Genomic DNA, 14,684 nt, shown 5'->3' with positions numbered 1-14,684 from the left:
TTTAGGTGATTTTAGAATGCTTTTCATGAAGGAGAATAAAAAAAGTACACAAAGGAAAAAATTCATTCTTCGCTTAATGCAGAGAAGAATGTTCAAGCAGATAATGTAATTCTTGTTTCTAAAATTATATAATTCATTGAAGGTGTTTTAACACATGAAACATAGTTTCAAAACTTGCTCTAAATATTTCTACAACTCATATAAAAATAATATATAATACTGACATAAAATTTTCAGTTTTAAATTGCATACATATTATGTGTTAGTTAACAGAAACAGTGTCAAAAACTTTAAATTGCTGTATGTATTCTATGCAGCAAACTCATTACCTGTGCTCTGGCTTTTTTTTCCAAGGAATTACAAAATCCTAAAAAGTGTTTAGGAAAAGAGATCTTTAGAGTAAGGAACATACCATTTCATATGTCACTATTTTCTCTTGAAGATGTGTAATCTGCTCTTCAAATTCTTCATTCTTCTTTTGGTAATTCTTAAGCAGACTTTCTTGTTCTTCTAGCTGTTGCTGATGTGAAAGTATCTGCTGCTTGGCTTGCAGTAAATCAGCAGCTGTGCAACTATGGCTGCTGTTCCTTAGGGCTTCACTTGCCTGCAACTTGAATTTTAAAGAAATAAAACCTAAAATACATCAGGTTTTTCAGAAAATGCTTGTGCCACATACAGAAATAGTGATCCTTACTTTCTTCTTCAACATCACAAGTCAAAGATTTCTAAGTTCTTTTAGAGGAAGTCAAACATCCTTATTCATTTGGGAAGACCAGCCAAGAATTATTTCACATTAATTAAATATTCATGGTGAGGTAACATAGGACAGTAGTGTCTCAGATACATCAGTGTGTAGTAAAACTCACTACTCGCAGCTATGGAGCCCATAATCAGATTTTTAATAATAAAATCTCAGGCTTCAGAATATAATCCACTTAAAGCTCAAAATGAGCTATATAATGTGCTTAAACAGCATGAAATACTACAATATTCAACTCCAACACTGTAGTCTGTATGCCTGTGGCACCTCAATCACCATGCTTGTTAGAAGAAATGTCTTTCTGAAGCTTCACGTTGTTATTTAAACCACCTTTTAATAACACCACAAAGGAAGCTTTTATTCAGAAATGTAAGAACTGGAGTGTGAATCTGTGGCCCATGGAAGGTGATGGCTGGATATTTTGATTTCAAAGGGAACATTTCTGCCCAAAGCTCTGAGAACTAACTACCCAAGTATTTTTCCCCAGGATAACTGCCACAATTAAGTATTTATCAGAAGCTATTACCACATAATAGGAAAGAAAACAGACTAATATTTATAATTTTACAGTTAATTATTCTATACTGTGACAACAACTGTAGGACCAGGAAAATGACTGCTGATCTATGCTAAGAGGCTGATACTTGAAAAATGCACAAAATATTTTTTGCAGGAAGTAGCTATTTATGGCACCTCCAAACAACACAACTATTGTCAAACCCAAATAAATGTTGGCAGCTGTATAACTTACATGCTGAAACTGAATTTGCAGTTTTTGACTTTGCTCAGTAAGCTCCAAGAACTCCCTCATGGTTTCATCCTTCTCTTTCCGTGCCTGCTGCAGGTTAGTAGTGAGCTGAGTGATAATGTCATCTCTTTTTTTGATAGCAGCTTCAAATTCTTGCAGCTGTAAAAGATGAAATTTAAACTATTAATGCACATGAGAACTACAGTCAAAAATACTAGCTAATTTCAGTTAGGTAGGAATAAGTCATCCCTAACCTCTCTATTTAAAAGGTGTCTCACTAGTATAGTTTTTATATTTTAACAAGCTTTATTTCTAAAAATTTCAGAAGGAGGGCTTTTTCACCCTCATTGAACAATACATGATCTCTCCATAAAATATAGTTACCAAATAAAATCTGAACTTTTAAGAAGGTTAATTAGTTATATATTTAACTTGCTTTTAAAATAAAAAGTGTGGCCACATAAACAAACCACCATAAAGGAAGCCAGAATATCTACTAATGGTGTTTGCACAACTACTCATGTTCACACATTTTTCCCACAATAAATGCAAGTTATATCACCTCTCACTTGAAGTGCAACAAACAGCATTCATTGTACTAAATCAGGGTATCCTACACTGTGAACCCAGGGAAATCATTCATAACTACACAAGAAAATCAGTTCAAGCTGCAAAATGGATACAACATATTTAACAGATGAATTTCTCTAATTTGTAATAATGAAGAAATTGTAAGAGTACAAAAAATTCTTTGCTGTTTTAATTTTTTGTAGAATTACATTCAAGCAGTCAGAAATTCTACAATATGGATTTGCAATATTTTTGTGTGCATTTATATAATCATGTATCAGTATAAAGTTTCTTTCTCAATTTGAACTCACTTAAGGCTAGTAGAAGCCTCCTGTCTACATGCTGCAAATTTCTTAAACCATTAGTAATATTCTGTAAGTGCTTTGTTTACAATACTCCCCCAAAAAACCTTCTCCAAGTTATATGCTGAATCTTGGTTTTTAACATGGTAATGCTTCCAGATAAAGTTCTTTTAGAACACTGGAATCAACTCCAAAAAAAGTGCACAGGCCTAATGAAAATACTAAATGTTTGTTATAGTGGAGAAAATCAGGAACAGATCAGGAACTTAAGAGTGCTACACCTTTGCTTTAGCATCTGTTCAATGAAATTGAAAATGTAAATATGTTAGTTCCAAAGCACATCATGTTATATAATTTTCAACTTTTTAAATTCAATCTCTGTTCTTGACAAAGGCAGAAACAAAGCACACAATTATCTTCTCCACTCCCCTTTTACAATTCTTTTGTTTCTTCTGAAAAATAAACCATACACATTTCTCAACTGAGACACTACTCACTCTACCACTATAAACAAAAATACACTTTAACAATTAAAATATTATTGTACCACAGCCCCAAACCCGAAAACACTCAATTTTGTTTAAGTAAATTTTTATTTTATTTTAAAAATTGTAATTATAGCCATTTAAAAATGCAGTTTAAAAAAAACATTTTCACTTTCTACTCTTTCAGGAAAAATTAACAGTAGTTACAATCACTAGAAATACTTATTTTGTTTATTATGCTATGATTATGACTATTATGTTTAGCACAACAGATACAAGACACAGTAATTAAAATTCAACACCAGACAAAGAAATAATAAACCACCTCTTCTGGGGCAACCACTTAACTGGTGCTATGGTGGATAAAATGACATCTATTATCACAGCAGTAGTAATACTACTACTACTACTACTACTACTACTACTACTTATAATAATAATAATGCAACAGTGAAAATAACTGAATATTAGGGTTTTTTAAATTTTACAGTACTTTGCAAAAAAATACCAAAATACAGTGACATGACCTGAATCCAAATTAGGAGAGAGACAAGTAAGACATAAAGCACAGCAAAGCACTGACTTGAGTGCAAGGCACCACTGGCTTAAACTGGAAGAATATTCTTTACTTTAGAACTTAAGTTCATATTCCAATGGTATTTTTAAAGTAAGAAATGCTTTCCTGTAAACTCAAATTATTAGGTGTTTTAGATTAAAACATTCTGACACTGTTGTTTTTGCATTTCACACTGTGAAGTCTGACATACAAATACATTTTGGTTCAGTTATATTATTCCTTAGGGAGTAAAACCTGAGGTTTTTTTGGTCGTGGAGGAGCAGGAAGACATTAAAGTATTTGCATAAGTAGAGAAGAATTAGGGCTTTTCTTGAAGAAAATTGTCTTTCCATTCCTAATTTGAAGAATCTCACTGTAAAGACAATTCAAATTTTAGTCACAAAATACAGAGAAAAAAGACACACAATGGAAATGCCATTCAAAGTAAAAGAACACATGGCATATGACTGAAAGAAATTACATGTACTTAATTCTATATCACACATTGAGTGCATTCTGAACAGCTACCACTAGTGTGAACTCTTTCCAGCGAGGCTCTGCATTTTTGCATGTAACCAAATAGCAAGCAGAAAGCAACGTAAGGTAATTATACCTGTTGCAATCCTTCTGTACCATAGGCTGCCCTCATTTCTTCTATCTCTCTGCTTAGTTCTCCAATCTCTTGTTGTTTCCCAGCCAACTGATTCTCCATCACCTCTAGCTGTGTGTGTGAGTGCTGTATTCCATGCTCTGAATGAATGTCTCCAGCTCCAAATTCTTCTTCCTAAATCAATCCAAGTTCCTTTACATGCCAATTTTTATGTTTTATCACAGTAAATAAAGTCAAGCATCACATTCTGTACCAAATGCCACCTTAGAACATTAACATACAATAGTGCATCAAAGATCTTATTGCCATGGTAACCTCCTTTGTTAGTATAATTCACACCTCAAAAGCACTGACACAAAACGTTTCTGCCAGTGGTGCTCTATAAACTTAGCCTTAATAGATGGACTAAACTGGTTTGCATTTCAAGTTTAAGGATACACTATATTAATATAGCAAACAATGTAGATGTAGAGCACAGCATGCAAAGTATTAGTCAGCAACACAGTTTTTGTTCAAAATTGAGGTGTTTAGTATTCTCCATTAGTATTCCGATTCAATTTGCAATACTGTACCCTGATTAAGTCTGCAGGTATAGCTGTTCTTGTCACAAAACTGCAACCATTTACCTGTATAAAGACAATTTCTAAACACATTATTTGAAATAATTCTTGATTTTTATTTCCCCTTACTTGAGTCTTATGTGGCAATTTCTGCAGACCCACGGGAATTATTATGCTACAAAAATTTATTCCATTTGAAATACAAAATAGCTTTCCATATAGCAAATTGCATCAAAGTAAGCATAGATAACAGGCAAAACACCCAAAATTTCCAAAATAAATACTACTGTCTAAAACAAAAAACATTATTACCAATCAGCATCTAGAGAAAACAAAGGAATTCAGATTTAAAGGTCAATGCAAAGCTTTATCTTGTAAATCATTAAAACACAGCACTATTGCATTTTAAATTACATGTTTAATATTTTTACGTATTATTAAAGATAGTTATGCTTTCTGAAAGATTTTTATACACCACAGAATTTAGTCTTTCTGAAAGTCACCTATCTCTTGATCGGGGATGAAAGGCAATATCATAGATTTTCATTCTCAATTTGAAGGAATGTCATGAAATTGAAAAAAAAATAATTATACATTCAACATAAGACATTCGAAAATAAATCCTTTTACTCACCTAACACTGCAAGGCCTTTCAGCTTCTATGAGAATTTTGGTTCTACTGATGGTACAAACCAAAACCAGCAAATCTCCAAAAGGCAAGCACAAGCCAAAGCAGCAGTTACAGGCAAAAACAATCCAAATGAAAAGAGCATGCTGGGTACACATGAGTAGTGGTCAAACAAAAAGGCAGGCTCTTAAAGCAGCAGACCAATGTTCAAAAATGAGAAAGCAAGAAAAACTGCATTTCTCCTCAGAGCTCATTATTACATCAGAGTCTGAAACAAAAATAATGGTACTAGAAATGGAAAGGCGGCATAGTATTTCAGATCCAAATACTATGTTTAAATCAAAAAAGAAGCTGCACTGCTCAGATGTCTGCATAGCCTGGATCAGGACTTACTTACAAATAACTACCACGCCTGAGCAAATCAATAAGTGCACTGTTATAAATGGGATCAATACAGTCATTGAATTTGTATTAGGCAAATGGACAAATCTGCATTAGAGAATTTGCAGAGCTGATACAGCGCCCTTTCAATTTCTGATTTTCCCAGTAAAAAAAAGACACCACAGAGTTTACTACTTTAGTTTAGAAGGTATAAAGAAAATTGCAGCAAACAGCAGTCCAGGCAGCTCAAAGAGGCACTGTGTATCATTTGTGCATTGCCAGATGTTTGCTCTACTTTCAGACACACAAATGTCTTTGCAGTGCCTAGCACTAACATCTTTATTCAGATTTTGGCACATGTCCCAGATTAACAACACTAGTAGTTTAATAGAAACTACTATGAAATCCTTCCTTTCCCCTTTGCAACTCCCATTTTACTTAGGCTTAATTGATAAAGATGCAGTGTACAATCACTGTAATCTACCACAGTGGATACACTTCTCTTCCACGAATCATGGCTATGTGTGACTATCAAAGATACTTTATAACAACAGCTAACAGGAAAGGCACAAAAGTCTTATCTCATTAGCTGCTCCAGACTGCTCAGCAGCTGAAAATTCTACAAAAGACCTTTAACTCTGAGAAGAGATTTTGCTACACACATTCAAATCAACTGTGTGGAATGTCAGAAATGCTGCTCCATTTCACGGGAGTGTAACTCTTTGACATCACGCAAGTGATGCACACAGTAACATGGTAGTCCATGCTCTTCTCATCTGATACCTTCTTCTTTCAAATGTCTCCTGGCAAACTGTAAGTGGAAACATGACAAGGCAACAAACTGCACTGCAATCTGTGGAAAATACCCCAGCCAGGCAGCCACAGCAGGATGCTGTGTTGAGGGAAACCTTGGGAGTAGCCTGGCAACCCCTAGCATGACAAATTCTGCTGTGTAAGAGCAAACAGTTGGTAATGAGTTACTAGCTTAAAATATCTTAATTAAAAATTTATTTTCCACTCATCTGAAATATATGAATTCAGTAGTTCAGATGCCAACTTGAGTGTCAATTGATGGCTAAACAAGGCCTGCAGGACTCTTGTGTTTTGGATTATGGTCCCAGTGATTTACCCATTTAAAGATCTTCTGCAACTCTATAAATGCTCTTCATGTAGATTCTTATAATTCCTTCTTTAAAAGCTTTGCAGTTCACCTTTAAACTGAAACATTCTTATGCCTTATTTACTTATGATCTGCTGAGTTACATACCCCAGGAAACAATTAAACATTGAAAAAATCAAACCACATACCATTTTAACATAATGGAACCAAACAGTAACAAGAGCTCTGGATAAAATTGCATGAGTAAATAATCACAAAATAAGAACAGATTAAATTTTACAATACATTACTCAGCAGTCACAGTTTTGGTGAACAAACAATATGAAACAAGTGAAGGTTATGCAAGTTTCAAAGGACATTATGTCTGATTGTTCTTCCTTCCTTGCATTTTCAAAATAATTCACAGAAATGTTATTTAATATTATAAAGTAAAATATAATCTGTAGTCTAATGGCTAAAAAGAAAGGTTTCATTTCTATTGCATCAGTTAATACAAAGGCTTAAGGCAAATGAAAGGAATATTCTTTCTGAGAGATACAAGGAAAACCAACCTCCACCACGGGATTAAGGCAGTGATTCATGACAAATACCACCAGAGGTCAGGATTACATTTATGAAAACACTGTACCCTATCTAATGTTCCTTAGACCTTGGAACACTTGAAATTGTATCTCAAAAACAGCAGTAATAATATATAATGTGTAACTACTTACAACATTAATACCATTACTACAGAGATTTCCCTCTATAAATAATAAATTCATGCTCAGCATAAATCAATACATACTGTTTTACTTAAAAGACTTGTTTGATTTGGTACTAGAAACATACAGAAGTATCTGGAACATATTAACAATTTTACCTCATGTTTTCTTTCCCCCTTCACCCATTATTGTACATTTTGGACACCTGATTCCTTCCTAGAAATTAATATTTAGACCTTGATTACTGCTTGTCAATGTTCTTAGCCTCTCCTGAATTTTCTAGTTATGTCACAACTGACTATATGGAACTTAGCTAAAATTAGCAATCAGGTTACCTTGGGAAAATTAATTTCATCATATTTTGGAGGTTTTGGTGGGGAGGGTTTATACTCCATAAACAAAGGCCATTTTTAGAATGTAGCGAAAATAGTTACAGTCCTGTAACTAAGGTTAGTAACTTCTAAAGGAGAACTACTAATGACTTTTTAAAATATCATGGCATAATATATTTTTCTATATAGTAACAGAATAGCAACTGATTTCTTTATGCAGTAGTTAAGGTTGAGGTATAGAATTTCATTAAAATTTATAAAACCAAACAACTTTCTACACTTTGTATTAACCATCTTTTCAGAGATATACTTTGCATTTTGGAAAGAGAACAAAGAGGAGAAAAAAAAATGAGATTGAACAGCTTTTCAGTTATACCATAAAACTGAGGCTATGGAAAATGTATGGGGGCAACTTTACCTTACACAGTTATAAAATCCCTCAAAATTTCAACTGTTAGGAAAAGCCTAACTTCTCTTAGCTCTGAGTTCAAACCATAACCTTAAATAGCTAACCACCATTATCATTTAAGACCATGCAGGTAGGTGTCATTGCTGCTCACATGGAGGAACTTGTCCCACAAGACAAGCTGGACATATGAAGGATTTACCAGTTCTCAGTCAGCTACTACCTGGAAGAGTGTAGGTATTAGAAAGGTGGCTGAGCAAAACTGAACAAAAGACTGTATTTACAATAAACTTCCTTTAATACAAGAATTCTTACATAAATATACCTTCAGTTTTGCTTAGATGACTGTATTGCCTTAATAATAATTTTGTGTCTGGTAAGTCTGCTAAAGAGGGAAATACCTTGTCACTTAGTTTTATAAATTCCTCAAGAGAAGGGGCTGAAGAATTAGCACCATCTGATTTAATCTATCAACAACAACAAAACAAACTATTTACAACCTGTTTGAATTCGAAGCATGACAACCTCAATTCAACTTAATTTCTGGCAAAACCACAAAAAATAATAGAGATGTTCTAATCTATAAGGAAAAAGATGGATCAACAGGCCTATGTCTCTTCAAATATGGGTTTTCTTAGCATTCTGAAAAGGAAATCATGTACTTGGAAAAAAACATATGCTCAATATTTTATATATCTGCATAATTATGCTGTTACAGACAAAATTTAATTTATTCTCATCTTCCACTGAAAAGGCTTCAGATCATTATATTCACAGTGTGTCCATGAATGGAAACAGAGCTTTTAATTATAAAAGTAACATTACAGCTGATATGAAACATATTGAAAAATCAGCTCCTAAAATATTTGCATTCCTAAATGTGATGTCTCCCCATTTCAGACACCAACTAATTGTAATGAACTGGAATTAAAGAGTTTATTAAAGATGGCAAATCTGACAGCTTGAGCTTGCTCTTTATAAGAGCCAGTATCGTGCTTCTATTCATAAGTTTTGTGTTGCCTATTTATGTCTTAGAAAAATAACTCTCAGCAAGGTAAAAATCCTTTTTGCAGGAATAAGAACTGCCTAGTAATGCATCTGCCACTACATTTTTTAGGAAATTGGTAATTTTTGTAAGGAATATTCAGATATCTCTGTTCTTCCTATTCAGCAATTCTACTCTTCTGTGTCTTCAGTATTTGAAAATTTGGTCCCTAATATCCTCTGCGGATAATCTATGGGAATCTTTGGAGAATGTTTAGATGTGGAACTTCATGTTAAAATGAGAGCTTTAAATTCAACTCAAACTGAAGCCCCAAACACTAGAATCAGAACGCATCCACAATTACCACGAGGCATTATACCAGATGTTTTCTGTATCTTGTTGCCCTGTGCAAAGACATGTTTTCTTCAGCTTTTGCAATCAGTCTCCAGCACTGCTTCCTACCACCTTAGAAGTGGATCAGAATTTCATCCATTTCATACATATATATGTAATATGTCTCACTTGTCAAAATACATGAATATCAATGACATTGTCAACTGTTTTCAAGGGTTCATTCTTCACATACTGCAAATTCCATTTAAAAGTAATCACATACCACGGTGATGCATATTCTAAAAAAGTGTACTATAGTCATGGCAGTTCTTCAAAAGTATATCTGCTACACTCTTGACAGCAAACAGCAATGAGATTGATTTGATTTACTTCATCCCCTCTTCCTTGTTGCCAAGCTTAAGATTCTGGGTGTGTTTGCTCTAAACTGCTTAGCACAGAGAACTACAAAATAAAACCCAGACTTCCCCAACACAAAATGATTGTTTGAGACATGAAAAATTAGATTTTTAAATTAAAACCAATTCCTACTTTATTCAGATGTTCCATGGCCATTTCTTGCTGGCATGTTCTTGACCAACATTTACGCATGCGGCAGTCTATTCCTTACAAACATAACTGTTTTATCTGGCAGGACCCAAGTTCCACACAAACAACGACCCTTCCATGTGACAGAGATGACTTGTAGATGCCAACGTGTGGGCTGACTCTGTCTAGCAGCTAAGCCCCTGTTCCACTCACTCATTCCCCCACCAGCAGGGTGGAAGAGAGAACTGGAAGGGCAAAAGCAACTGAAATTCATGGGCTGAGATACAGTCAGCTTAATAAGTGAAAGAAAACAAACCAGCCAAACAAGAAGCGATGCACAGGCAATCACTCATCATCTCCCAGCAGCAGACTGACACTCAGCCAGTCACTGAGGCTGCTTTGAAACTCATTAAAATGTAATCGACTTGTTAAATAGTCTCTCACAGAAAATTAGCAGAGATTATGCACAGCCAATAGTCCCATGGCAATACAAAGCATTCATACGACCTTAAGGATGACACTGCTACAACAGTTTATGTATATACTGCATTATTTATTACAGTAGCCATCCCATTATGGAGTTGACATAATGCTTGCTTTTAATGGTACATTTATCATACCAGTAATAACATGGAACAGATTTGTCCATGTCTTTCTTTCCTTCTCCTTTTGAAAAACTATGCACAGCATTGCAGCAAACATGTAACAGAAAAGGTTGAAAGAAAAGTTAGGAAAAGCATTACTTCAGTCTTACCTCAGAACTGTAATCTTCTACTGTGGTGGAAATTTCACTTTCCGGCTAAAATAAAATATTAAAATATTTACAATGATGGCACTCTAAAAATACTTAACAAGACATTTTCCATTTTACAGTATTTGAAAGCCCAAAGCTGTATGTGAATTTAATAAGAGTATATGTAGAGCAATGGTCACCTTCACTTCCTTGAAATCCCAGCTTTAACAATGATATTTTGCTGTTGAACTGTGATCACAGAAACACTATAATTACCTGATAAAATTTTCACACAACTACAGGTACAAAATATTTTGAAAATTAAACTTACTTTTCTGGGATTTTTTTTTTTTGGTTTTTTTAAAAAGAACTGAGAAGTATCATGAAAATAACTTGTCTCTGCTATATCAATTTTACCTAATTCGAAACTTTGCTGGCTTAAGAACACAATTGTGTATAGAACATAATTTTCATACATGCAAGACTTTTGATGCTGACTAGAATTTTAAAACAAACACTCATCTTGCAGCTTCCATGGAAACCAAGGGAAAATAAGACAAAGACTCAAATCTTGTGATCTAATGAAGCAGAGGAATGAGGGGAACAAAGCCTTAAGAAACTGAGCACAGATGTACCATGGCAGATGCCTGAATGAAACACAGTGTATGCTGATGAACTACATAAACTGTAGTATGAAGTTTGAGAATCAAAATGTTCACGGGAAAAGATGCAAATTATGTATATAAGGAGCACAATCATGGAATAAGTGCACTTGAAAGAAAAACCTGAAAACTTTGAGAAGTGTCACCCTGAGTTAGAACTACTTTGGCAAAAATGATGTGCAATTAATAGAGCTTGTCCAAAATTCACTTAACAGGTTAGCCAGCCTCACATTAAATGTCTCAATTTTACATTGAGTTCTTTCAGGCTTATTTTCAAAAGAACATGGTATGTTTTGCATCAGAAGACATAGGTAAAATTTGGAAGGTCAAGGGTGTTTAGTTTTGGTTTTTTTCAGTGTAACCGACCACTCAGACCTCCTTAAGTTCTGCAGTTTTCACAATCCTAACAACAGAGATTCTACATATTTTGAATCCAATATGCAGGTCCAGAATGTCATTAATGTAAACAAAGGGTATTGTTTCACATACAGAGTGCACAATATTGCCTTAAAATATTTATTTGGAAGTTAAAATTCATACAGTGCATATAGTTTTAAAAAATAAGAACAGGTCCACCTCAAAAATAAGACATGAACTGAAACAAAAATCAAAATTATGTTTTAAAACTCTACGGTGACAAGTGTTTCTGCTATGAAATACAAAATTAGTATTTTAAAATATTTAATTTTCACACAAATATTATTTTGTTCATATTATTTATATTTATATAAATATTTGTGTATATATACATTCATAAAAAAAAAATTACATCTTGTTTGTAGTCTATGTCCTTGGTCTAGGACAAAATCCTCTGGAAGAAATAAAATCAGAGAAAACCACGTTATTTTTTTTGTAACAGGGATAACAAATATGGTTGTTATCTTCTTTGAATTTTTCATGGTTTGTTTCAATTCAGGAGTCTTCACAAAGAATTATTAGAAGCATTCCTAGAGAAGCTCAGAAGAGTTACTAGAAATGTGTATATATATAGCTAGATCTAAGAACTCTTCAAGAAATATTTATATACAGCATGAAATATAGGCACTTCTCCAACATACAAAAAACAGGAACAACTAGTCCCACTTCTTCAATAGTTTTTCCTTGTAAAAATTCCTTTTTAAATTATAAAAATAGCCTCTTGTTCATAACAGAGATGAAAAATGAATTTGTACATCCTCACATAAACTACAGACAGATCAACCTAGTAGATAATTATAGAAAAAGGGAAATAATTTGTAGGTTGAAGCTTAGGCTGGAGAGAGAAAATATTAATTCTCATAGGAAGCTGATTATTGAAAAAAATTCTCTTGTTTTGTTATGGCAATTTGGCCAGATATGATATTTTTTAAAAAGTTAATATATTGCTGGTCCTTTCTGAATACCAATCTAAAATTTAAAAAAAAAAAACTAAAACATTTTTTTACAAAATCATCAAAACCACATAGTGCTCCATCAGTTTAGGTGTACAATATCTGTTAGCAGCATAAGTAATCTTTCCAAACTGCCAACTTCAGGCCTGGATCTAGATAGTTATTTGCACGTTAAAACCAAGTCATTTTGCCAAAGGATTCTATAATTTTATGGACAGAAAGATGGCCAAATGAACTCCAGATAAACGCACTGTCTCCTTTGCTAATGGGATCATCCAAAACCTGCTAAAAACCAGTTAAAGAGAATTAAATCCTATGAGCTCATGCATTACACCCCAGACTGCAAGACTTCATGATATTCTTTTGCTATCAGAATCTATAACATTACAAATAGTCAACATTTTACAGGCAGTCATCTTGCCCTCCAAGCATCTATGTTACTTCCTAAGACCTGACCAACTTTATTTCAAAAACAGTTCCTTCCATAATCAAGCTACCTGCTCTGTATCCTTCAATTCTTCTTTGGTGAACAAAAGTAATTAGGTTTTACATAGCTCATTTGAGCCACAGGGGTCTAGTCTCATTGGAAATAATTTCAAAAAATTCTTACTACACACTTCGACAGGACAACGCCAAGAAGGCTATTAATCAGGTCTCAATGCTCCATGGAATTTGAAACAGGTGTTTGTTACACCCTCACAGTTGTTTTGCACATATTCTATTAACTGTGTCCCACAGTATTTTCTTGCTACAAACAGTTACTCTCTTCTGGCAAAATACTTAACACCTTATTTAGTATTTTCTTCATTGACAATGTAGTTGATTGCTAAAATACATTGAAGAGACATCTTAAAGATTCTTTACAGACAACTATCTCCATAAATTCTGCAGATGGTACCTTTAATGATAACAGTATTCAGAAAATTTTTAAAAGTTCTGTCTATGTACTTCAGAGGAAATACTGCAAAATGATACAAAAAAAAAAAAAAAAAGAGTATCGGCCTGTGGAATACAGTAGGCCCATTTTACAGTAACTTGTTTCTGTATGCAGTTAAGCACTGCTCACAAGTCATGTTCTTGGACACTGGGCATCCAACAATACCCCAGGATTCACAAAAGAACTCATATACAAAATTGGCCACAAAAACTGCAAAGTGATTTCCATATTTCTTTGGAAAATTTCCATAGGTGACAATAAAACATTTTGCAAGAACCAATATACAGTTGGTTCTAAACTACTTGAATTGCAATGGATGAAAGCATAGACTGACTATTGATGGAACAGAATTCTATCTGAAGGAAACTGCTGATTTTTTTTATGACTTCAGTGAAAACTGTCACAAAAATGTAACTGTAACAAAAATGTAACAAAAGGATGGATTAATTATGGACCAAGTTATTTTGACTTGGTCATTCTCAGATGGGTTTACAGAGATTCATAGAGGATCACAAATAAGTCTAATTAAGGAGACCATGACTAGAAGTGAGGCAAAGAGAATGCAAACAGAATATCCCAGACATAAAACCCTCTCTTTAGGTAATCCTGAACTTTATGGGCCTTTAATACTTGTAGAACATTCTAAATATGAAGGGCTATTCTTTTATATTGCCTTATCACGTCTTCCTTAGCTCCTAATATCAAAAACCATTCAACTCAAATTCTCTAGTAATTTATGATCTAAACCAATTTACTATGATCAAATTGAAACTGAGTGCATTTTAGTGGAGATAAACTGCTGCCAAAGCTGATATAACCTGCAGCGAGGTACTGAACTCTGCAGTGTGTAAACCTCTGATGGTATCAGAAAACACCATCAACAGTGGTAACCTACGCATTCAATTAGGTTTCTATTCTTTGGTAACATGGCTTTATAAATGTTTAATCTAAAGTGA

At 33.8% G+C, this 14,684-nt stretch overlaps 1 protein-coding gene across 6 annotated transcripts in view; it reads right to left on the bottom strand.

Annotated features, from left to right (window-relative positions):
• The window catches only part of AKAP9 (A-kinase anchoring protein 9), a 106,748-nt gene that overhangs the window by 62,397 nt on the left and 29,667 nt on the right, over nt 1–14,684 (bottom strand). For 2 of the 6 annotated variants that reach the window (XM_014269660.3, XM_014269668.3), the window contains exons 3-7: nt 10,781–10,825; nt 4,604–4,657; nt 4,035–4,205; nt 1,512–1,667; nt 413–610 (exon numbers count right to left, since the gene is read on the bottom strand). In XM_014269660.3, the coding sequence (XP_014125135.2) occupies nt 413–610; nt 1,512–1,667; nt 4,035–4,205; nt 4,604–4,657; nt 10,781–10,825 (624 nt within the window). Of the gene's footprint in view, nt 1–412; nt 611–1,511; nt 1,668–4,034; nt 4,206–4,603; nt 4,658–5,225; nt 6,843–10,780; nt 10,826–14,684 lie in introns of those variants that run through there. The other 4 variants (XM_074535911.1, XM_014269669.3, XM_074535915.1 and 1 more) reach the window with 4 other exon arrangements.

Source organism: Zonotrichia albicollis, chromosome 1, assembly GCF_047830755.1.
Source record: "Zonotrichia albicollis isolate bZonAlb1 chromosome 1, bZonAlb1.hap1, whole genome shotgun sequence".
NCBI classification, from domain to species: Eukaryota; Metazoa; Chordata; class Aves; order Passeriformes; family Passerellidae; genus Zonotrichia; species Zonotrichia albicollis.
Note: the sequence above shows the minus strand (reverse complement) of the source record. Positions and strands in the feature narration are given on the sequence as shown.